Here is a 26655-nt window from a genome sequence, read left to right as displayed (position 1 = left end):
TGATATCCCATTGGAAAGTATAAGTGGGAAAAGTCAAATACATTACCCACACATTGCACATGCATGTGCGCTCACACACCTACACACACACACACACACACCCACACACACACACACAAGGTAAATTAAATCCCTTTAAAAGTGAAAACAGAAGTTATACCAAATCTTAAGATACTTGTTGCTAAGAAATATTACATAACTATTCTGAAATTATTTTTATTATCAATTGTTTTCCCCTGGACATTGGGTAACAGAAGACAAAGGAGATTGAGGTAAATTAGGCACATAGAAAATAAAAAAGCATGTAGTCATTTTCTTACATTGTAACATATTTTTGCACTAAGAATAAATTAAAATTAATGAAAACTTGGTGTAACAAGCATGCTTAACACTAACCAGTTCTTCACATCACTGTAAAACTGTAGGTGTAAGCTCATTAACTAAGAGTTTAGTAATGTTTAATGTACATAGAATAAATGTACAACAAAGTTATTTTCATGTAATGAAACATTTATAATCTGTTATATATTTTGGCTAAATATATAAGTGTAATTTGATAAGCACTTCATAAGTGCTGTAGATATTATAATGTATAGCAATTATCTTTAATGAGAAATAATATAATCTAATTTCAAAAACTTAAACATTTGCATAAGCATTATTTTTATTTTAAAATTAGTAACTTTTCTACCTTATTGTTTTTACTAAAAGTTTTTATTTTGAAATTAAGACTAAAAGCAAAACAACATTTTTAGAAGTTATTTTTCCCATTAAAATTTTATTTAACTTTCTAAATTATCTTTCCTTTAGTTCTTAGTGAGTTTTGTTGAATAATGTAAGTAGCAGCAGTAATATATGAGATTTTATTGTATCATGTGCAGCTCTATGGCAGATACTGCTCTCTTAGTCTTTAGAATTTTCAAGGTAATTATATAATAAGCCACTGTTTGTATTCATAAAATAAAATGTTTCCTCCCCTACATGCCAAATTAAAAACTGCACACATAAATACCCATTATCATTAGCTCACAAGCATATGCTATTGACCATCTACTATATCTTATTTTATAGCTTTTCCAATGTAGTTTAGCTAACATTTTAGAAATATGTATTATTTCTAAATTCATATGCCTGTTTAAACTTCATTATCTCAAATGATACTGACAGAATGTCATGAAACAGTATCATAATATACATATAGACATTATTTTGATGCAATAAACATGTGATTTTTAAGACTTTCTTAATAAACTCACATGTTTATTCTTTGCTAAAACATGTTTCTGCAAGTGCCATACCTATATTTTACAAGTTTCTATTTACAGATCAAGAGTTTTGCTAAAAAATGTTCTGTGAAAGCTTCTTCTAATTAGGAATAAGAGCCCTCACTGGTTAGACAAAGCTATTGTTTTCCTTCCAGGAAACATCTCCTTGGCCAAATTGACAAACTGTAAAACATGGGTTTGGCACTGAAACATGCATTTTTATATTTTTGCTCCTTATGAACCAGATAACACATGAGATGCAATGAAACTTCCACAAAGTGAACCTGCTTTATTTGGTATCTCTGAGCACAAAGCTACGTGACTAGCATTAGATTTGTAGACTCTGTTGGCAGCGATTGCATCTTATGTGGGTTGTATCTGGTGTTTTATTATTTGTTTTAGAGTGTCATTTCAATGTAATGTGCTGTTCTTTGTGTCTTTGTTGTCTCTTTTTTTTCTTTGTCCCCCCAACAGCATTTTGTCCCGCACAGGGAAGAAGGAAAACCAAGATGCCTCCAATTTGACAGTGCCCATGACCATGTGTCTTTTTCCTGTGCCATTCCCACTCACCCCATCTCTAAGACCGCAGGTCAGTTCCATCAACCCTACTGTTACTCGCTCCCTCCTTTACAGCGTCCTGCGAGATGCTCCTTCAGAACGTGGCCAGCAAAGTCGTGATGCTCAGTTGTCAGACTACCCTTCTTTGGACTACCAAGGCCTCTACGTGACTTTGGTGACTCTCCTGGATCTAGTTCCTTTACTACAGCATGGCCAACATGGTGAGTATTTGAGATTGGGGAAAAACTTACATGTTTCTTTATGAATGTATACCACGCTGTGGAATTGGGTTGGAGACCGTTGTTACTGTTATACATCTTTTGAAACAGTTTATTTAGTTTTAGCCTTTCTTACTCTGAAACTTAATTATGGTGCTTCCCTGCCTATTATTACACATTCTTATACTCTGAGGGAGGGTGTTCCAGGGAGCTGGAGGCAGGAGGAAGGATAAACAAGAAGCTCTCTTCTCCCTAGATTAGGTTTATAGTAGGGACTCCTGTTTAAATCACAATTGAGAAAGCTACAATTTTTGAACTTGTCTCTAGAATATGTAAGAGGTGGAGCTTGAAGACTAGGCTCTAAGACAATGACCAGGTCTTTGTATTTTGGGAACAAACCAAAGAATCTCTGTGGGATTCATTTTTCATGTCTTCAAAATCAGGAGGTTGGATAAAAGAACTGTCTGGGCACTCTTCCAAATTGATCTAACAGCCAATAATCACTACAACATTCTACTATACCAAAATGTTATGGTATACAACTTTAGCAGTATTTTAGAACAGGAGCTAGAGAGCATGCTTCTTTTTTTATCTCTTCCCCTTTTCTGCTATATATTTAGTAAATTTCATTATTTTGCTTGTTCAATAAGTTCTAATTCATAAAAAATACAGTAATACTTTTCTGCTTAACTATCAAATATATATTTGGGAGAATCAAATGGAAAATCATACAGTTAATAAAGATTTTTATGTGAAATGCACTTTAAAATATTGTCTTCACTTTAAAACATTGATACTTTGGTTTCTGGAAGTATGATAATCAAAGTTTCATTGTACAGAAAAGCTGAATTTTGGAAAAGTATGGGTGGTGGGCTTATTTTGTCTTTTAATATAGCCAACTCTCCTATGAGAATACTTAATTTATTTAATGTGATGTGTTCCTAATTAAAAATTAAAAAAATTACTTTCATAAAAATGATGAAATAATGACAACTGATTTTCTTTTCTGGTATTTACAGTTTTGTATTATAGTGAGTATAAACGTATAGAAATCTGTAAAATTACTTATCCTGTACTATTATAGCTGTTTTAAGCCTAGGCTGTTTTACAATGATCTCCTAGCTCAGAAAGTGACAAATTTGAATACAAGACGGTCAGAGCTCACTATGGCCATGAGCTTGTTAGTACCTTTCCTTTGTGATGCCAGTCCTGGATTTGCTGTGGACTTTTCTGCCCCTAGGATGGTATACTAGGTTAAGATAAAAATATTCAATTTGGTAAATTACAACCCATCTAATTGCAGTTTCTGTGGACACTGCAGTAAGTTCTAGGAAATGTAATTCCTGTTTTTGCTCTTGTACTTCTTATATAGCTTTTTGTGACTTTACTCTTCCTTCTTGTCTGTTGTGTTTTTATTCTGCATAGCAGAACTTAGAAACAGGGGAAAAACATACCAGTTTGTTCTTTTGAATGTTTTAGAGAAACCAAGCAGCTTTCTTTCTCTAAGAGTAGTCTGAAGAACCTCAGAATCACCTAGGGAGTTTGGAACATGGATTTCTTAAATAAAAATCAGTGTGGTGTGTTTGTAAGATGCTTTCTATGGATGCTTCTTTTACATACTGAGATTGAGAACCACTATGTTATGATTAGGGGCTGTTTCCTCACTCTTGAGTCTGAGTGACCTACAGCAAAGCATGTTAGGCAGTGTTTTTGTCACAGTTCAACGCATGCTCAGATGATTTGGGATAATCATTTTTTGGAGGTCTAAGATTCCTTATATTAAAAAATAATACTCCCAGACCACTTTCAGTGCTAATGTTCTATAATTAGGTTTAAAGGCTCAGAAAAAGTAGCTGAACTGTTTTTTATGCACAGCTTCATGTAATTCTTAGTAAAACACATGTCAATTTTCCATTTCATTGATTTGATCTAAGGGTTGAATGGCCCTGGTTCTGCAGTGTGCTTTGTGGCCACATTGTCAATTGACATGCCTGTTGCATTAGTATATTGATTCTAATGACAATCAGAAGTAATGTTACAAATCAACACAACTCCTCTAAGAAGACAAATCTGCTGTAGAGCAGTGGAGTCCAATATTTTACTATTATAAGGAATTAAAAAATAATAACTCTTCATTGTTAAATCTTGACGGGTGGCTTACATTTTGGGAGATTCAGAAATATCAAAAGGTACATTAATCTAATGGTGTTTGATCTATATGTATTATAAAGCTAAATGGTTATGTTTTTGGAAGTCCTCTATTTTTACTTCTCATGCAGGTAATAATGATGGTAATAGTAATAGCTAATATTGGTGGAGCACACATTATATGTTAAACAAGCTCTTTGTATTTATTTCATTTAAACTCCTAACAACTCTTTTAATGAAGAGAGGTAAGTATTATTCCTATTACTCATTGTAAGATGTGGGTAGATAATTATTAGGAAGTACTTGCATAGTGATGGACAACAGTGTCATATAGTACTAGTGTACAGCTTCTTTTCTTTTAGTACATGATGAATCTGCTACTCTATGGGATTTGCAAAATTACAGTACCTCAGTTGCCAAAGTAGAATCATATATAGGACCACTGAGTTTGGTTGCTAGAGCAGAAATAAGCTGCTCTTATTTCTAATTCTGCCCTTGGCTTTTCTGAAACCTCTAGGGGCACATAATCTAGTTGATATAAGAATGGACAGGACTTAGGATTCAATTTTGCATGGAAAGCATTTTGAATTTTGGGATTAAGGGGCAATATGAATACCAAATATTATGGCTGATTGATCCAGGATTGAGGAAAAGCTCATGAATTAAAAGTATTAATATATATATATATATATATATATATATTCAATCATCAGTCACTTACTGACCAACTCCTAAAGATAGACTATACTTAGCAGTATATTTTAGAACACTTAGCAGGAAAGGAACAATCATTATTTATGATAATTTAAGCCAGTTCCCTAAGAATTAAAATATACAATTAGTATATTTTTGTTAATGGCAAAATATTCAGTGACTGATTATCTGATTTTGTTTTGTAGATCTTGGGCAGTCAATATTTTATACAACCACATGTTTGCTACCCTTTCTCAATGATGATATTCTGAGTACTTTGCCCTACACGATGATTTCAACGTTAGCTACCTTTCCTCCATTTCTGCACAAGGATATTATTGAATACCTTAGCACATCTTTTCTACCAATGGCTATATGTAAGTTCAATCTTATCTAATACCATATTATTTTAATTTATTATACAAATGGAATTTTTTTAATTATAGGCTCTTGTTTTTTTTAAGATAAGAATGCTCATTTGCTATGACATATGGTATGGTTTAAATTTAGTCCTTTCAGCATTGATATTATGATGTAGATCAAAGAAATGAAAGACAATTATACTTGGTTTGATTGTATAGAATAGGAAGAAAGAGAATAATCTATACTTCATACTCATAAACTATAGTCTCTTATGCCACATTAGAAAGAAGTATAAAGAATGTTTCCTCTAATGTAGAAATTCTCGTTTGCACCTGAAGGCAGTACAATAAGATGGAAAGAACAACAGATAGAGTCAGGATGTAATGATTCTAGTCCCCACCCTGCCCCTGTTTGCCATGTGATTTGGGAGTTCAACTCACATTGTTGAAACCTCACCCACAGACAGATGATCATATCAACTTCCTTCATTGGGGTGTGTGATGAACAATGAGTCAAAATTTAGGAAGTCACTGAAGAAAGCTAAAGCCTGCAGTTCATGTGCAAGGTATAGTTAGAACTGGCCAGGTATGGGTGGCTCCTGCCTCTAATCCCCTCTGCTTAAGAGGCTGAGATCTGGAAGATCATGGTTTGAAACCAGGATGGTTAGCAAAGTCTATAAGATTTCATCTCCAAAATAACCAGCAAAGAGCAGGCTGGAGATATGTTTCAAATTGTGTAGTGCTAGCTGAGCAGGCAGACTGAGCAAGCATGAGGTCTTGACTGGTACTGCCAAAAAAAATTGGATTTTGAATTAATTTGTTTTAGTGAGTAATCTGGAAAACATCGTGGATTTAGGAGTCAAACATATCTAGATTCAAATCATAGCCCTTCCACCTGCTTGTTGTGTGACCTTAGGAAAGTTCCTTAATTGTTCTATCTGTTACCTATAAAGGAGTGAAGTGGTCATGATGATTAAAACCATTAATCTGGAACAATGGTAAAGTGTTGATCCAGTGCCTGGTGTACAATAACTGTTAAGTTTACTCCTCTCCTTCCCTTAATTCTTGTTCTATAAACACATCTTCATTAGTCACATCCAAATCTTACCCATCATTGTTCATTATTTTAATTTTATGTACTTTTAATCTTATTGAAGTTGTTCTTTATCGCCAACTAGTAAACATATATTCTTTCTGAGCTACACTGGCATATTTTACTAACAAGTTTTTGTTTTAGGAATGAAATTGTAATTTTATGTCTTTTCAGCAAATCTGATCTAATTATGTAGCAATCCAGAAAAATAAACAGACTGATCATCATTCCATTCAAGTTACAGAATATGTGTTTTTTTTTTCCATTTGTCTGGGTAACCTTATAGATATGTACTTGCTTATGGGCATATTCTTAGAATTGTGTAATCTTGTTTTTAGATAAGTAATATTAGATTAAGTAATATTAACTGTTGGGAACAAGCATGGATACTTTTGTTTTTTTTTAAGAATAGCAGGTGAGGAGATAAACTTCTTAGTAATTATTCACTGTATTCCTACTTCTTAGGAATAAGGTAAAATTTTGGGAAGGCTATTGAATATAATAAGCTTCTGAAGTTTTTGTTGGTCATGGGGCTTGACCTTTGGGCCTGAGTGCTATCCCTCAGCTCTTAGCTCAAGGCTAGTCCTCTACCACTTGAACCACAGCATCACTTTGTTTTCTGGTGGTTTATTGGAGACAAGAGTTTCACAGCCTTTCCTGCCTGTGCTGGCTTTGAACTGCGATCCTCAGACCTCAGCCTTCTGAGATAGGCATGAGCCACTGATGCCTGGCTGAAGTTATACTTAAGATTGGCCAGGCATTGAAATATCTGAGAATTCATTTCTTCATAGTTGGTCATTAATTTCTACTTAATTAGAAATATAAACCCCAAAACACACATTTTTTATTACTATACACATGGGTTTTAATTCTACATACCAATTTTTGGGTACAATTCATCTTAGTCACTGTTGCCCCTTCTATTGCCAAACATACCTGTAGTCAAGGTCAATCCTTACTTATGAGGCATTTGAATTTGGCAACTGAGGAGAACAAAATAGTGAGTTGCTTTTAAGAATTTGTGTAGCCTGGCGCTGGTGGCTCACGCCTGTAATCCTAGCTACTCAGGAGGCTGAGATCTGAGGATCGCGGTTCAAAGCCAGCCCAGGCAGGAAAGACCGTGAGACTCCTATCTCCAATAAATCACTAGAAAACCGGAAGTGGCGCTGTAGCTCAAGTAGTAGAGTGCTAGCCTTGAGCTGAAGAGCTGAGGGACAGCGCACAGGCCCAGAGTTCAAGACCCATGACCGACAAAAAAAAAAAAAAAAAAGAATTTGTGTAAATTTTAGTGTTTATTTGTGGAATTACTTGATGTTCATTTAAAAGTGTGAACAATTCAGTCCATATCTCTGAGTCTTAAATTTTTTTCTATCATAAAGGAAGGTTTGGAAAAAAGTCAGTCTCTAAGCTTATTTATGGCTTAATAATTCTAGGTAAAATAACATGAATCTTACTTTCTGTAACAGGCACAAATCTTGAACTAACCCAGTTGTTGATCTGATTTATATGTTTATTTTGTTCTTCTAGGTTTCTTTTTACCTTGGTTTTGACTTTATGTCTCATCATCATTCTGGTAAATCAATAGTAGCCGTTCTTTGTTACTTTTAAGTCTCAGAATAAATTATAGTACCAGCTTTTACAGCCATATTCTATTATGCTAGTCAGGTGCTTCTTTTTTGTGCTTGTTTTACAAAATATATAGACATGGATCCACAGATTCAGGGATCTTGTTCCAGATTGATTATGTGAAAATGAGTTTATGGAAGAATGTGAATCTGGTTATTGTAACCATGGTGTTACTATTTTTGGGGGTAGTTCAGTGTCTAGAAATTCTGACTAAAGTACGACAGGAAAATTTAACTTCAGAATATTTTTATTTCAAGACTGAGATATTAGTATGAAAGATACTGTACTTTGGAAGATACTTGATAGAATCTTTAAGACAGAAATGCAGTTGGGCATGGTGGTTCATACCTATAATCCTAGCTACTTGGGATGTGGAAATCTGGAGGATTGGTTCAAGGCTATTCTGAGCAAAAAGTTAGTGAGAACCCATTTCAACTAATAAGCTGAGTATGGTGGGGTTTTTGCCAGTTATCCCATCAATGTAGGAGAGATAGATAGGAGAATCACAGTCCAGGACAGCATGGGCAAAAATGAGAGACTCTGTCTGAATAAAAGCAAAACCAAACCAAAACAAAATGATCAGAAAGGCTCTGTTTCTTTAATGTGGTGTTTCTAAGATCACTAGTAAAACATGAACATTTTTTCAGGTGTTAAATTATTGTATAACCAATGATAATGTAATTAATGGTAATATCATTGTCTGTATCACCTGGATAATGAAATTGTGAGCTTTGCAGTAGACCTGATGAGATATTGCAGCTCTTTCAGATTGATCTTGCATGTATAGCTACGGGTGCTTCATGCCATCTTTGTTCATAAATGAAACACTTAAAATAACTTCTTAAAAAGTTTGCAGAGCAAGTATCAAATTGTTATAAAATTTCTGTTGACATAGCTTTCTTCTTTAACTTTTTCCATAAATATAACTTCTCCTTATTCCACTTGTATGCAATATATTTTGTTTATAAAAGTATATTAAAAGAATTGAAAAAAACATTTGCATGTCACCATGGAAACCTTTTTCCAATAAAGGATCTGTGGTTTTTGGACTGAATTGAAATGTGGATGTTTGGAAGATGATGCTTTGGTAGAGGAGAAAAAAAAAAAAAACCCAGCTTATTCTAAATTGACAGGCTATTCCGATTTACTCCAGCTGACAAAAGCATTTTTCTTAGACAGTCTTTGCTATTTAGCCTAGGCTGGATTCAAGCTCATGATCTCCCTGCTTCTAAACTACATCATTTTTAAAGATATTGATAAAGCTGAAGAATTATGTAGCTTTAAGTAAGGTGTTCTTAGTGTACTCTGCTATCCTGGACTAAGCTGTCGAATCCAGTTTCTTTTCTAATCTAGATATCTCAAAAAGTCACTTACTCTCAAAAAAATAAAGCGTTCATTTGAATCTTTGCACTGACTTAAAAATAATCATCTGTCATGTGCCTGTGTCTCACGCCTTTAATCCTAGCTACTCTACTGTGCTCTGATAATGTAATGTAAGTGTCATAATTTGAAAGCAGCTCAGGTCGGGAAGTCTGTGATACTCTTGTCTCCACTTAAGCACCCAAAATCCAGAGTTAGAGTGGTGCCTCAAGTGGTAGAGTACTAGCTATGAGCCAAAAAGCTCAGAGACAGCTCCTAGGCTCTTAAGTTCAAGCCTCTGGAGTGGCACCAAAAAAAAATCATATGATTCCAGGCTGTTGGCCATGTATCATTTTTGTTTTTGTTACTGCCTGCTATAATATATGATATATAATGTGTTTTTATGGTGTTCTGAAGACTAATACTATGTAGAAAAAATTAAAGGTATTGATAATATTTAAGTAATCTTTAATATAAAAAGGTTTCTGTTGGCTAATGATTGTGTTATACAGTAAGTCTTACTGTAAGAATTTTATTGTTAAATTGTGAAAGAGCTGAACTTTAATCCTCTAGCTGTTGAAAAAATCTCATCTTGTCAGATCTTTGTTTCCTTAGTTATGATCCTGTCAATAATCCTAACTTCTCTGGTTTACATTCATGTTTGTTGTGAAGATGGTCTTGACTAGTTTATATATACAAGTCTATATTTGACTAGTCTATATACTAGGATACATGCAAGTGTAGAATGAATCAATGCATGCCACAGACGTATAATTCTACCCCAAATAATTTTAATATTCTGCTGAAATCTCTATATTGTTTTGAAATTTAATCTTTCTAAATATTGTTTCTGGCAAAAGGCCATCTACTAGAGGTTGGACCCTGTATCTCTTAGTTTGTTATATCATAAATAGTTTGTTATATACATGAATAGTCGTTATTATAGCAGGTTTTGTACTAACTCAAGAACACTTCCAGTGTTGGTGGAAGTCCTCCTTCCCTTTTACTCTGTCTCTCTCTGTCTCATGTTACCATGGGTTCAATTCAGGGCCTTGTACTTGCTAAGAGGCCCATTACCAGTTGAGCTACTGTACTTGTCCCTTTTTGTGTTGGTAATTTTTGTGGTAGGGTCTCACTTTATGCCCAGGACAGCCTGGAATGTGATCTTCCCAGTTTTGCTTCCTTTTGTCTCTGGGATGATAGGTACCAGACACTGTATTCAGCCATTGTGCTTCCTTCATAGCTTGGGACATTCGCAGCCATTGGTTGAAATGGAATCCTATTAATTTTCTTAAAATATAAAATTATTTATTGAGCACTGTGTACCATTATTTACAAGAAAGTAAACAATATGCAGTTAGATAATATTCTTATTACCACAAAGTTATTTTCCTGGCTTTTAGAGAACTAGTAATCCAAAACTAGTTGGATAGATTGAGCCTATATATGATGAATGAATTGGAGTAAAGAAAATAAATCCTGTGACCATTTGAGAGAAGGATAATATCAATCCTATGATATGTTCCTATTTTTGTCAATCGTGGGTCTTGAACTCTGGTCCTGAGTATTGTTCCTCAGCTCTTCAGCTCAAGGCTAACGTCCTACCCCTTGGGACAGCACCACTTCTGGCTTTTTTTCCTGCTTATGTGGTGCTGAGGAATTGAACCCAGGGCCTTATGCATGCGAGGCAAGCACTCTACCACTGAACCACCTTCCCAGCCCAAGACTTGTGTTTCTTACCATTGAATCCCCAGAGCCCAGAACAATGTTTGGTATGTAGGAAGTCCTGCAGAAAATACTGTAGCAGAAACAAATGACTAGATTAGCAGCTATTAATTCCAGTGATTTGGACTATAATCCAACAATTAAGCTGGCTACACACATGCAAATAATTTGATCTGTTTTATAAACAGCTTTTATTATGCACTTACTTTTTTGGGTGAGTTATATACCATACTACACTTGGAATTAGAAAATATAGGAACATATTATAGGATTGATATTATCCTTCTCTCAAATGGTCACAGGATTTATTTTCTTATCTCCTTTATCTCAAGCACCACATCTTTGAAGATGTCTTTTCTTACCTTCAAAACTAACACAAATACTTCCATCACGTTCTATCTATGGATAGAGGGCATGACAATAGTGAGTGTATGGTAGTACTGTGAAGATAACTGAAAAACTTTTAATTGCATTTCCTGAGCACAATATTAAATATAAGATGTTCTTATTTGTCTATCATATGTATTTTTGTATTTTTATACCCTTATAGGGACTAGGGACAAGCTGCATATCTACTCACATAATGCCTTTTAAACAAGATTCAATAAATGATGTCTGCTTTTTCATGTTTATTAAGTTAGAATGGTGGTTATTTTATTCAGTCTAGTTGATGGCTTTGAAATTGTCTGTTTATGTAAGCACTGGAGCCAATTTCCTGGAGCTTGAGCCAGAAGAACATTTTTGACTTTGTGGCTGGCCAGACTTGAAGGAGAACATGGATTTGTAGGGGTTATAGGGACATCCAAAGGTCACTGAGCCATTTGAGCAGTTTTCCAAGTAGACCTCACCTAAATCTTCTGAGACAGTTGGACATCTCCCATTTTAAAAGGACTTAATTCTCTTAATGGTAATTTTCATTGTTAGAAAATGCTTATTAAAAATTGCACACAAATTTAAACAAAAGTGAAGACACATGTACTCAAAAGAATGATATATATTGATACCTATATGTTCCTTTTTCCCCTGAGTTATTTTTAAAACAAAAGACACAGAAATACTGTACTTGGTATTATTCTTCCCACTTCTGGATACTTTGCTACGCAATTCTTTTTTTAAATTTCTCATCCCTCTAATTTCTCAAAAGGAGATTCAAGGCCAGCTTGAGTCAAAATAAGCTGATGTGCTGATTAATTTAACATGTAGTTTGGCGCTTCTCAAATTAAGTAAGTTATAATTTTTGAATGTGGGACCCCTACAGGCTGAATTGAAAAAGTACCCTGGCTAAAGACTGAGAACAACTGTGTCTTGTTTTTTAGTATTTGTGCTCAATGGTTGTTTCCCTTGATTGACTATACTAATTAATCAACTTTGCCATTAAAAGCAGAATAAGGTAGAAGCTTGCATAGCAAAACCAATTTCATACTAGTGTTTTGGAGCTTGGTACATAGGAGCCTATAAAAAGAAGTTCTAGCTGGACACTGGTGGCTTCTACCTGTAATGCTACCACTCAGAAGGCCGAGATCTGAGGATTGCAGTTTAAAGCCAGCCTGGGTAGGGCAGTCTGTAAGACCCTTTTATCTCCAGTTAACCAGTAAAAAGCTGGAAGAGGAGGTATAGCTCAAGTCATAGAGTGGGCCAGCTCCTAGACCCTGATTTCAAGTCTCAATACACATAACATACACACACACACACACACACACACACACACACGCACACACACACACACACGCACACACACACACACACACACACACACACCAGAGTGTACTTGTGTTCATAGATTTGCCTAATTATTAAGAACATATTTACATTGTGCAGCCAAACTAATATCACTCAATGGTGAGTTAGATGCACTGTGCTACAGTGAGAATATAAACAAACTCAAGTTAAATGGAGCTCCACTATGGATGTATTACATTTAAAAAAAAAAACCGTTGTAATAGCCACTGTACATCATGGTGTTGGAAGTTCTTTATATTTCGCTTTCTTTATTCCTCTATTACATGATAGGCCTTTTGTTAGTGTTTTATTTATCATGTGTTTCACTATATCTTACCCTTTGTGGGTATAGGTGAGATACATTTTCCACGTATTGTACTATAATATAGAATAATACAAAGCAGGTTTTGAGGTTATCTGTTTTCAGTCATTGCCCCTGTCAAAGATCTTTCATGTATAGAAGACTGAGAGTTGTCTTTTTGAGAGTCTCATACTACCAGCATGCTATTCTTCTTATGCTTGACAACTTGGCACATAAGCCAGGTTTAAGAAGTTTCTCTTAACTTCATTTATCCCTAAGAAAAGAGAAATTTATTTATATTTGAATCTTTGTGTGTGTGTGTGTGTGTGTGTGTGTGTGTGTGTGTGTATGCGGTGCTGGGGGTTGAACTAAGAGCCCTACATTTGTGAGCTCTATCACTTGAACCATACCTCCAGGTTCTTTTGCTGTTATGTTTTTGGGTACCCTCCTTTTTCTAAGGCCATCCCTGGACTGCTGTCCTCCTATCTCTGTGTAATGAGGACACTCATTTAGTACAGGTGTGTGACACCATACCTGGTGTCACACATATTTGAATTTTAATAAAGGTCTACTTATTGTGGGTTTCCTCTCAATTACTGTGTTTGGGCTAATAAAGTGCTCTTTGGAAACTTGGTTTTGAATATATAAATTAATTACCTATTGTACACTATTAAAAAAAGAAAGAAATTTAAAATAGTGTTTGATATTCTTGTGTACAAGGCAATTAAAGATGTTTTCCAAGCAGTATATAAGTGGAAATCAGGATTATGCAGCTATTAGGTGAATTTTGAAGACATAGCTTGATTTTTTGTGATTGAATATGTTGACATAGAATAAAATGTCCAGAAACAACATTATTCACAGATTCAAAAGTGCTTTATTTCAAACAACTTAGATCAATATGAAGATGATAAGCTTGGAAAACTAAAAAAAAAAAAGTGACTCTCATAATAATGAAGACAATGATGATGAAGTTTCATATGAAGGTTTGAATAAAACTATAAAGACATATAAACATAAAATTTAAAAATTAATGCAGTAATTTATAATAGATGATTAAAATTTGTATGTATAATGCATCAAGTTACAGATTATTGTAAGCTTATTTATCTGTGTCTCTAAAATGCATTCATGTTGCATTAAAAATTTAGTTTTACTTTCTTACTAGGACCACCTTCGACTTGACTTTATATTTGGACATAGAGGATTTTATTTTTCTCTCCCATCTAGAAGTAAACATCTTGGGAGTAGAGATCACATCTGAATACAACTTTGATAAAAATCATTACATCATATTCTCGCTTTGCTCCTTTTGCAGTAGATCCTCTGTAGGATTTATACAGTTGTACGCAACTGTGGTTTTATTGGTACAAAACCCCTATTGGCTTAGTTGGGACTTTTTTTTTCTCATGGGCTTCCCATAATATACAAAGTAGCAAGTATATAGACTCATATATAGAGAAATTATGCTGAATCTAATCAAAACCATTTTGGTTTCAGTGGGTTCTTCCAGGAGAGAAGGCGTTCCTGCCCATGTTAATCTTTCTGCATCCTCTATGCTAATGATTGCAATGCAGTACACATCTAATCCAGGTAAGTGGAAATCTGAGTATTTTAGCTAATTCCAAAATCAATCATCAGGCCAAACATACAACAAATAAGCAAAATGTTTCCGTGTGAAAATTTCTCTTCTCGGTGGAATAGACAATGGGAGTTGTTTAGAAAATATAATTTTGAATTAGATTTCCTTGTTTATTATAGTGATCTTGTGTGCTAGTAATATTTTTAGAATGTTACAGGATAAATTTTAGAACACTAAAGGGAAATTGATTGGTTATAACTATGTAGAAATAATTAAATTAGAAATATAAAAATAATTTCTTGTTCTAACATAACTACTATTAATAATGTGGCAAATTTCTTCCTCTAATGTCACAGAAATGTCACAAACATCCTTTTACTGCATTTCTGATTATTTCCATAGAATAAATTAATGAAAGAGATTCCTGGTTTAAAGGGGTTAAAAAAATGTCAATATTCTCACTAGTTGTATATGATGTCTTATTGTGACCTGTCATTTATTATTACCATAAAATTTGTATAGAGTTAAATAGATGAAAGATAATAAGCCATTTTGGTTTTTGTGTCACTATTTTGGACAGGTTTTTCCATGATTTATTGTCTGATTTCTATTTAATAATGTAACTGCATTTAAGCTTTGGGGACATGACCTAAAAAGCTTTTGTTCAAGTCAAAGGCAAAGCTATGAATTCTGTTTTTATTTTCACTGATGTTTATTTGGAAAGTGAGCAAATTTCATGAAACTTTTTAGCCTTCTATCCAAGTAGAATAATAATGAAGTTTTACTCAGAGTGAGGAAAAATTGTCTCTTCACGTCAAATCTTAATGCATCTTACTCTAGAGTATTGTCCTTATGTTTGTCTCTCTTCTTTTTCTCCTTCTCTTTCTTTTTCTCTTTCTCTCTCTCTTTCTCTTAATCTCTCTCTCTCTCTCTCTCTGTCTCTTTCTCTCTCTCTTTCTTCCTTTTTTAAATTTTGGCTTGCCATGTTTCCCAACTGGCCTACAACTCCTGAAGTCAAAGGATTCTTCCTCCTCAGCCTTCTGAGTCACTGGGACCAAGGCATGCAAAACCACGCTGGCTTTTATACTTTATTTTGGTCTGTTTGTGCTACCATAACAAACACAATATAATCCACGTGGTTCAAAAACAGCAATAATTTATATCTCACAGTTCTAGAGGCTAGGAGCTCCATGATCAAAGGGATGGCAGATTCAGTATTCAGTGATGTTTGTTCTGTTTCTTCTCATGCTGGAAAGGGGAAAGGAGTCCTCTGGGGCTTGTTTTATAAGGGCACTAATCCTAGTCATAAGGGCTCTGACTTCATGAGTTGATTACCTTCTAAAGGCCTTACCTGAACACCATGATATTGATTATTAAAAGCTAGCTTGATTTTTTGGGAGGGGGTAAAATTATTCAATAGGTTGCATTCCGTCCCCCAAAGTTCACATCCTTTTCACATCTGAAATACATTCATTCAATTCTGAAAACCTTACATTAATTCATTCTGAAGATGAGTTTCTAGACCCTATTTCTAAACCTCAGGAATCCTGAGTTAGGTCTAAGCACTTGTCCCCATCTGCCAAATAAAGAGTTATGGTGAAGGACAGAGAAAGGAGATTTATTATATGGCAGCCGTGGGAAGGCAGCACTTCAGTATATCTTCAGCATCTTCAAGGTACAGACATAAGCTTCAGGTTAAATAGGAACAACTGGGACAGTTGTGAAAAGGTATAGTTAAAACAGTTCCCCAAACACAGATATGACCTGGTTGATGGTTGGTTTAGTTTGTTCTTGGAAGAATTCTGGAGAAGTTGTTATTGTCTTTACCATTGCAATGGAACAGGAACAAGGTGCCTGTCAGACAGTCTCAGGAGCTTTTGGTTGTTTTTATTAAGATGCTAAGATGGCGTTTCTTGTTTGAGGGGCAGTTTGTCTTTCATCACAAGGTACTTCCCAGAGACTTATTCTTCATGGAGCTGAAGGTTGTGGTAAAATTATGGAGACAAGGAGCACCTCAGATCAAAGGGCCCAGATGCAAAGTGAAGGGAATTTTGAGTGTTCAGCTTTTAGTTAATTTATAAGCCCCAGCAAACCCATCTTTTAGGTTACCTCTTACAATCCCAGTTTTTGAACTTCTCTAAAGAATATTCTCCAAATAATCTGATTTCATCACTCACAAATTCTGCCTTCTACCAAACATTAGGACATGAACATAATTCTCCAAGTTATCTGCCATTTTATAACAAGATGGGCCAACCCCCAGTTTCCAATAACATACTCCTCTTTTCTGACACCTCTTTTTTTTTTTTGTTCATTTTTCCACTCACTGTTCAGGATCTCTTATGCAATCTTTAAGAAGAGTAGGATTTTTCTCTACAGTTCTTTTGGTTGACCCAGTGGGAGAGGATGAATTTGTCAAGGAGGTAGAGAGCTTGTGTCTGTCTAACAAGAGCCTTAAACTACAAACACATTTGTGGTTTGCTTAACAGGAAGTCTTAAAGATAGGTCAACTATTGGGGGACTGAGATAGTATCTTTGTGCTTCCCTTGGACTTACCCTCATGTTTGTACAATGACTGTCACACTGGACATAATTATATCTCCATACTACCACGTCCCAAACCAGAATCAATCAGAGTCATTACAGAAAGTTCTGCTGGTACACTTCTTTTCCTTTTCTTCAGAGAGAAAAAAAAATGTTTCAAAATCTCTCAAAGATATTCTCTCTTGTGTTCACTGGCCAGTACTGAGTCCCACTCCTCATTACAAGGTGGGGCAGAAGTGTGTGGGGGAAGTCTGGGGAAGCCTGTGTATGGCAGATGTCTAGGAAGAATGGGTATTGATAGCAGTTAGGTAGCGAGAGTGCTAAAAGGTGATCATGTCATGTCAGGAAGCCAGGAAAAGAGAGTGATTAAAAATGGACAGTGGTCAGCATATTAAACACTGTCAAGTAAAATGCAAACTGAAAAATTAGTTGAATGTCCCAGTCATTCACTGGTGGTCACTGATGACTAAAGTGAGGCCAATTTCAATGTAATGAAAGAGCTGAAAGTTTCAAGTAGATATGTATTTAATTAAGACGACAGAATCTTCCTTCCATATATGAATTTAGGCAAATCAAGGAAGCTTTGATTTTGTGTGGCTTAAAAAAAGTTCCTGTATAAGATGGAGTTGATAATCAACTGATAAAATCCCCACTATAACCCTATCAGTCTGTCACTGCTTACTTGTTCAGCTTTAGGAAAGAAGAGAAGCTAAGCCTCAGTTTCCTAATTGCAACATGGCTTTGAGATAATGCAAATCAAGCCCTTAGCACAATACTTGGCACATGATGGTACCTAATAAATATGAGCTTTCATTATGATACCACTTGGCTAAGTTTTTTCCCCCTATGTGGTTCTTGATTGTGTTGATGCAGTTTAAATTATGGAGGTATGCTTACTAGAAACTTTTCTTAATATAATTTTCTTTTCTTTTCTTTTCTTTTTGGTCATGGGGCTTGAACTCTGGGCCTGGGCACAGTCCCTCAGCTCTTCAGCTCAAGGCGAGTGCTCTGCCACTTGAGCCACAGCGCCACTTCTGGTTTTCTGAGTGGTTTATTGGAGATAAGAGTCTCATGGACTTTCCTGCCTGGGCTGGCTTTGAACCATGATCCTGAGTAGCTAGGATTACAGGCCTGAGCCACCAACGACTAGCTCTTAATATATTCTTTATCAATTCCATGTAAAAATTCTTCTTTAGGATCTTGAAATAAAGCTTGGTAAAGCCCAATATTTATATAATTTTTAAAGTATGAATATACAGAGGTAAGTAATTTCTAAATCAATAATTGGAATGAAAAGTCAAACTATAGTAGTTTATCATGTCTCAAAAGATGATTGGTATTTGTATTTTATGTACAAATTACATTTTCTCCCTTACAGTGTATCATTGTCAATTATTGGAATGCCTCATGAAATATAAACAAGAAGTCTGGAAAGTAAGTTTTGAGTCATATTCAACCCCATATTATTAACTGATGCTTTGCAGGCAGAGGTTCTTACCTCTGAGCCATGCCTCCAGCCCTGTGTTCTTTTTTTTGTTGTTGTTACTATTATTCTTTTTATTATTATTAGTCTTGGTCCTGGGGCTTGAACTCAGGGCCTGAGCATTGTTCTTAAGCTAGTATTTTACCATTTGAACCACAGCTCTACTTCTGTTTTTTTTTTTGTGTGTGTGTATGTGTGTGTTGTTGTTGTTGTTGTTGTTGTTGTTTTGCTGGTTAATTGGAGATAAGAGTCTCATATACTTTCCTGCTTAGACTGGCTTTGAACTGAGATCCTCCTGAGATCTCAGCCTCCTACAGATGTGAGCTTGGCTGGTGCTTGGCTCTTTTTGTTATTTTTGAGATAAGGACTCATGCATTGAGGCCATATGCCTATTTTAGGCTTCCTATTTATAACTAGAATAAAAGCTGTGTGCCATCAAGTTCAACTCTCTATTCAGAATGGGGTCTGTGAACTTTTCTGCCTAAATGCCCTCATACTTTGGTCTTCTCAATCTTAGTTTCTTAAGTAGCTAGGAATATAAACATGAGCTATCAGGACCCAGCAGGGAAATATTGTTTGTTTTGTTTAAAAAAACATTAGTAATTAGCATGGTGGTCTATGCTATTCCAAAAACTTGCTCTAATTTTAATCTTTTTTTTTCCTTTTGTGGTACTAGAGATTGGATGCAGGACCTCACACTTGGTAGGCAAGCAAGCCTCTACCACCTTGAGCTGTGCCTCCAACCCTAATATGAATCTGATTAGAGAAGAATTTGATTAAAGATAGTGTACTTTTGAACTCTCCCTTTGCAATAGGACCCATAAACAAATAATAACAATAATGTTTTAATGTGATCTAGTCTGTGAGGCTTACCTGCATGATGAGATTCTGGGAAATTACCCAACTCAGTGTCTCCATTAGAATTTTCACTGCTTTGGTAGTATTGAAAGAATTTATCTTTATTTGTATTTGATGATGCTTAAATCCAAACATGCTTCCTATTTCCTTCAGGATCTTTTGTATGTGATTGCCTATGGGCCTTCGCAAGTAAAACCTCCAGCTGTGCAAATGCTTTTCCACTACTGGCCCAATTTAAAACCTCCTGGTGCAATAAGCGAGTACAGGGGATTACAGTACACAGGTAAGGAGACAAGAGCACTGTGATATCCTATCTTTCTCTGGTGCCACTTGTGCCTCACCTACCTTGAAAAGAAAATCTTGCTAGGCTTTGTTTACTGTGCTTTTAGGCATTGCCATAAATCTTTCTGAAACTAGATAGTTTAAAATAAATTAATTGGTTGGGTATTGAGGTTCTAGCTAGACTTGGGAGGCTAAGAGTAGTTACTTGAGCCCAAGAATTTGGGCCAGCTGGGGTAACAAAATGAGAGACCTCCCCTTATTTCTTAAAGAAACTGATTAACCGAAACAAATTTTGTAAGTATTTTTTGGCATGATAGATTATTGCCTAGATGAATCTCAGTCTCATTTGGATTTAGACTTAGCTATTATTAATCACTAAAGCACGAGTGATAAGAGTAATGCTCTAGATTTAGTAATGCTGTAGATTTGCTGTTTAATTAGCAATAACCCCCCAGGTAGCTAATTCTGTTCTGGTAAAACAAAAACAAAAACAAAAGCTTGTCAGTATCATCAATATTAATCCAGATAACTTAGCCTATTTGGAAGAGTCAACAATTGATGAGACTTGGTGTAACTAATCATGAGAAATGAACATTGACTTTAAATATGACAGAGCTGGTGAGGTGTGCATGCCTGTGATTCAGCACTCATGAGGCTGAGATAAAAGGATCACACATTCAAGGGTAGTATAAGGAAAAATATACCCTGGCTGATGAAGTTTCTAAATAGTCTTGTCTGCCTCCAGCTCTTTAATTGTATGGATAGTTTTCTGAAAATGAGAAGGTAGGTATTTTTTACAAGTCATCCTTTACTCAGGTTATTATGAGTTGTTTTGAAAATGGACTGATTATTGGCATTTCTCACTATTATAAAAGTGATTTGAGGTAGTGTTTAAGGGGATTTAACTTATTTCAGTGATCAGATTTATTTCCTTTTTTTGGGGGGGGGTCTGGTTGTGGGGCCTGAACTCTGGCCCTGGGAGCTGTCTCTTAGCTCTTCAGCTCAAGGGTAGCACTCTATCACTTGAGCCACAGCGCCACTTCCAGCTTTTTTTCTTTTTGCTTATGTGGTGCTGAGGAATCGAACCCAGGGCCTCATGCATGCATGGCAAGCACTCTAAGCACTCTACCACTAAGCCACCTTCCCAGCCCCAGATTTATATTCCTAATGAAAGATTTAAAAACCAAATGTTAGAGATATTAATAACTATTGTCTGGGCTTTGATAGTCCTTGGTAGGCTTATTCTACCTGGGATAATAAGAGGGGTCAGTAATAGTAATAAAACATGAAGGTAAATAGTAAGCACATTTCTTCCTCCTCCTCCTCCTCCTCCTCCTCCTCCTCCTCCTCCTCCTCCTCCTCCTCCTCCTCCTCCTCTTTTTCTGCTTCTTCTTCTGCTTCTTCTTCTGCTTCTTCTTCTTCTGCTGCTGCTTCTTCTGCTTCTGCTTCTGCTGCTGCTTCTTCTGCTGCTGCTTCCTCCTCCTCCTCCTCCTTCTCCTCCTCCTCTTCTTCTGCTTCTTCTTCTGCTTCTTCTTCTGCTTCTTCTTCTGCTGCTGCTGCTTCTTCTGCTGCTGCTTCCTCCTCCTCCTCCTCCTCCTCCTCCTCCTCCTCCTCCTCCTCCTCCCCCCCCTCCTCCTCCTCCTCCTCCTCCTCTTCTGCTGCTGCTTCTTCTGCTTCTGCTTCTGCTTCTTCTTCTGCTGCTGCTTCTTCTGCTTCTGCTGCTGCTTCTTCTGCTTCCTCCTCCTCCTCCTCCTCCTCCTCCTCCTCCTCCTCCTCCTCCTCCTCCTCCTCCTCCTCCTCCTCCTCCTCCTCCTCCTCCTCCTCCTCCTCCTCCTCCTCCTCCTCCTCCTCCTCCTCCTCCTCCTCCTCCTCCTCCTCCTCCTCCTCCTCCTCCTCCTCCTCCTCCCTCTTCCTCTTCTTTTTGGTCTTGGGGCCTGAACACTGGGCTTGAGCACTGTCCCTCAGCTCTTCATTTCATGGCTAGTGCTTTACCACTTGAGCCACAGCACCACTTCCAGCTTTCTTTGCTTATGTGGTACTGAGGAATGGAACCCAGGGCTTCATGCATGCAAGGCAAGCACTCTACCACTGGGACTGAGTCACCTTCCCAGCCCATAAGCACATTTCTTAAAGTTGGAAACAGTTATTGTTGGTGTTTTATGTTACTAATAATGGAAAATGTTTCAGTACTGCCAAGTGAATAATTTGAATGTAAAATCCCCCCAAATGTTGGATATATCTATAGAATAAAATATGAAACCATTGAAGGCTTTGGTAATAATAATTTCTAATTAGGTTTCTCAAGTAAGCATTCATATGATGATACTTGCTTGAATGGACAATAAATGAAATGAAAAATTTTAATTGGATAAATATTTGATGATTTTCCTGGCAGTGTACTTTTTGTTGATGATACAGGAACTAACACAAAAGTGGGAGTTTAATACAATCTAGATATGAGAATTAATTGTATTCAAATACTTATAGTGTGTCTACTAGGCATTATTCTGGACACTGATAGGCAGAACATTGAATAAAACAAACTAAAATTAATATAATGGAGCTTACATTCTAGTTGTGGAGGAAACACTCAGAAACTCTCACCAATAGTGGTAGTAAGTTCTAAGGTAGAGCAAATACAGAGCTGTGGAAACACACAGAAGGGTCTCCAACTTTACTTTGATAGTAGGAAAAATTTGAAAAGGGAGATTTGTTAAGGCGTGTTCTTGAATAAGTGACTCTTGAACTGATACTTAAAGTTTTGACATCTACATACTGGATAACAGATGGGAAGGAATCATAAATGGACAAAATACAAGTCTGAGGTATAAAGAACTTCAAGGAGACAAAACACAGCTTAATAGTATTTAGGAACTAGAAAATCTAAATGCGGCAAGGCAGTGGAGTGAAGGCAGAAAAAAGACTCATAGAACCTGTGAATGAGTTTGGATTTTTTCCCCCTAATAATAAAGGGAAACAAGTCATTGGCTGTGATTTTGGAGAAGAGCTCCCCAGACCAGCACACTAACATCCACTTCCCTTTGAACCATAGTCCTAGGAAGGATCACCCAAATCTGTGTTCACGAAAATTAGCTCAATGATTAGATGGTTTCAACTCTTTTATAGTCTATCTGATCAAGATGTGGCCATCTAAAGGCATCCTTAGCCATCATGTATTGAGGCTTCCATTTGTTGACAACCTCCCTCTCCTCCCCCCCATCCCCCGAGTTAGTATACAACTTCTGCAGATCACTTTAGGCTCTGGATGTATGTAGCTCTCTTAGAACTCCCATTCAAGTAGATTATGACAGTCTATGCAGGAAACAAAAGATATGGAGAAAACTTAATTATTTTGGTCTTTATATTACTATTTATTCAGTACTAGCTGCTTGTCAGACATTGTTCTAGCTGCCATTATCTTTCTAATATTTTAATTTCCTAATAGAACACAATTCATGAACCAAATTAGTTTTCACAGACATTTTCTCAATTTATCTTCACAAATACCTTGAGTGGTAAGTTTTCTTTTCAATTCCATAGATGATCAGTGGAACAGGATTTAAGTAACATACTTGCATTCACACAGATAATGAGAGGCACAGTTTAAATTCGGACTCTACATTTTCTACTCTGTGTGATATCACTTTTGACACAGTTCAGCTCTTTAATTAACTTTTGGCTAGAGTATTAGGATGTCTCTTCAATTCCTGCTGCAGTGGAGAATATACCAAAGCATATTGTCAGCAAGTAGGTGACACTGAAATCCCAAGAATTCTTAGCATTAAAAATTAGATACAGAAGCTGGGCGCCAGTGGCTCATGCCTGTAATCCTAGCTACTCAGGAGGCTGAGATCTGAGGATCTCGGTTGAAAGCCAGTCCGGGCAGGGCTGGTGGTTTATCTCCAATAAACCACCAGAAAACTAGAAGTGGCGCTGTAGCTTAAGTGGTAGAGTGTTCGCCTTGAGCTGAAGAGCTGAGGGACAGTGCTCTGGCCCAGAGTTCAAGCCCCACGACTGACAAAAAAAAAAAAAAAATTACATACAGAGCATTTCTATTCCCCTCACCTTTTTGATTTTTTTTGTGGTAGTGGTAGTAATGGGGTTTGAACTCAGGGCCTCACACTTGCTTGATTAATGCTCCATCACTTGAGCCACACCTCCAGCTTTGTTTTTTGTTGGTTATTTTGAAGATGGAGTCATGCAGACTTTTTGCCTGGGGTAGCTTTAAACTGTGATCCTTTTGCTCTCAACCTTCTGGTGGCTGAGCCACCAGTGCTCAGCTAAATTTTATTTTGTAGTTGAAGGAATATTTAGTTATAGGAAAATAAATGAAAGTAGCACCTAAGTAGGAAAACTGTGTGTCACCACTCAGAAATCACTACTGTTGGCATTTTAAATATCCTTTTTTTTTTTTTTTTTGTCAATCCTGGGGCTTGAACTCTCTCTGGGCCTGGGCACTGTCCCTCAGCTCTTTAGCTCAAGGCAAGTGTTCTACCACTTGAGCCACAGAGCCACTTCTGGTTTTCTGGTGGTTAATTGGAAATAAGAGTCTCACAGACTTTCCTGCCCTGGCTGGCTTTGAACCTTGATCCTCAGATCTCAACCTCCAGAGTAGATAGGATTATAGGTGTGAGCCACTGGCACCCAGCTATTTCCAATTTTTTGAATATAGGTGTCTGTTCTTCACCCTTTTATGATAGAAATATCAAATGCAGCTGTCTTAAGGAAAAATACTATAAATATACATTGCTTTGATAATTGTTATTAATTCATATATATTTATGTATATATATTGCTTTTGTTGTGTTACTGAGGTTTTGGACTCAACGTCTCACACATAGGCCGGCACTCCTGGCCCTTTTGCTTTGGTTATTTTTGAGATGGGGTCTTGTGTTTTTTGCCCACGACAGCCCATTGGTGGTCTTTCTATTTATGTTTTCCTCCATAGCTAGGATAATAGGTGTGTACTGTTATGGCAAGTTTTGTTGCTGTTAATGTGGAGGGTCTTATACACTCTTTGTCTAGGCTAATCTCAAGCTACAACTTTTCCAATATCCTCATTCTGAGTAGCTGGAATTACAGATATGAGCCACTGTTTCTAGTTGTGTGTTGTTTTTAGAGTATTTACAGAATATCACAGAAATTTACAGCTAACAAGAAGGTGAAATAATGAGGAATTGATGATCTACAGTGATTATATCGTGTATCAAAAACTACTGGGTCATGCTTATAATCCTTGCTACTCAGGAGGCTGAGATCTGAGGATCTTGGTTTGAAGGCAGCTGGGCAGAAAAGTCCTGTTAGACTCTTGTCTTCAATTAACCACTCAAAAACTAATAGTGGAGCTTTGGATTGAAGTGGTAGAGAGCTACCCTTGAGCACAAATAGACTCAAGGACAGTGCCCAGGCCCTGAATTCAAGCTCTACAACTGACAAAAAAAAAATCCTATTCTAATTATTCTGGCCATCACCTGTGTGTCTTAAATTCACATTTTTGTAGTATTCCTATTTATATATTTGTAATTAAAGTGGATTTTCTCTTGTTCAAGTCAAGATACTTATTGACGATTAAAATAACCATTCATGGGGCTGGGAAGGTAGCTCAGTGGTAGAGCACTTGCCTTGTATGCCTGAGCCCCTGGATTCAATTCCTCAGCACCACTTAAGCAAAAAGAAAAAAGCTGGAATTGGTGCTGTGGCTCAAGTGGTAGAGCACTCGCCTTGAGCTGAAGAGCTGAGGGACAGCACTCAGGCCCAGAGTTCAGGCCCCATGGCTGGACCCCCCCAAAAAAAAATCAGACAGATATAAAATAACCATTCATCCTATGCACATTCTATAAGGGAGGGAAAAATTACAAACTGCATCTAATAACTAGTGATTTATTTAATATTTTGTAGCAAAGAACAAGTAGTTGTTATTGGAGCTCTAGAATAAAACACATGGTATAAGATTTATACATTTCCATGAAAGAGATTAAAAAAATAGAGGATAAGTAAAGATGGCGCTACTATGTTAAACCTAAGTTGGGCTACCAAATATCTAACTACTTGTTAGTGGAATTGGATTTTTGATTTGTATAAAAGATTTACCAGTCTTTTTCTAATTCACTGTTAATTGAGTTACTATTTTCTTTGTCTTGATTTTATCTTCACATAAACATGTTTTCAAACATCTCCCACCATATGCTTGCTCTCAATGATTATTTCTTCCTTTTTCCAATCTCTTTCTTCTTCTAGCATCCAAGACTAACTTTGCCTGTTTTTGAATTTTATAGAAATGGAGCTGTCCATTATTTCTGTGTGTGTGGTCTGAGGTGTTCAAGTTAACTATTCTTTATACATTGTTACTGCTATTTATAGTCCTGTTGTTCATTTTTATTGCTATTGGCCTACCCCTGCTGTAAATGGATATTTAGCTGTTCCCTTTTGTTGTTGTTGTTGTTACAAATAATGCTGCTATGAACATCCTGCATGCCTAGAATGGAATAGTGAATCAGTGGATATGGATGTATCCAATTTTAATGGATAATGGCAAGAAGCTTTCCAATATGGATATACTAACTTGTACTCCAATTAGCAGTGTAAAGAGTTATTCTTGTCTTATATTTCACATTTGGTCAATACTTTGTTTTCTTAATTTAAAAATTTTAGCTATTTTGAAGGTGTCCTGTTACAATTTGCCTTTCTGTGATTATTATGAAACTAAATACCTTTTCATAATTTTTGGTTGTTTTGATATACTCTTGATATCTTTGTCATTTATATATGTTGCATATAAGTTTTCTTGTTTTTAACTGTCCTTAGTAAAGTGCCTGCCAGCAAGTGCAAGGCCCAGAGTT

At 36.3% G+C, this 26655-nt stretch overlaps 1 protein-coding gene across 5 annotated transcripts in view; it reads left to right on the top strand.

Moving 5' to 3' along the window:
• The window catches only part of LOC138833113 (protein unc-79 homolog), a 238281-nt gene that overhangs the window by 49242 nt on the left and 162384 nt on the right, over nt 1–26655 (top strand). For 4 of the 5 annotated variants that reach the window (XM_070031455.1, XM_070031454.1, XM_070031452.1 and 1 more), the window contains exons 3-7: nt 1740–2044; nt 5089–5259; nt 14568–14660; nt 18572–18627; nt 19688–19817. In XM_070031455.1, coding sequence (XP_069887556.1) covers nt 1740–2044; nt 5089–5259; nt 14568–14660; nt 18572–18627; nt 19688–19817 — 755 coding nt within the window. The remainder of the gene's footprint in view (nt 1–1739; nt 2045–5088; nt 5260–14567; nt 14661–18571; nt 18628–19687; nt 19818–26655) is intronic. The other variant, XM_070031453.1, reaches the window with a different exon arrangement.

This window comes from Dipodomys merriami, unplaced genomic scaffold (assembly GCF_024711535.1).
Source record: "Dipodomys merriami isolate MVZ:Mamm:240054 unplaced genomic scaffold, mDipMer1.0.p SCAF_200, whole genome shotgun sequence".
In the NCBI taxonomy this organism is placed as follows: Eukaryota; Metazoa; Chordata; class Mammalia; order Rodentia; family Heteromyidae; genus Dipodomys; species Dipodomys merriami.
Note: the sequence above shows the minus strand (reverse complement) of the source record. Positions and strands in the feature narration are given on the sequence as shown.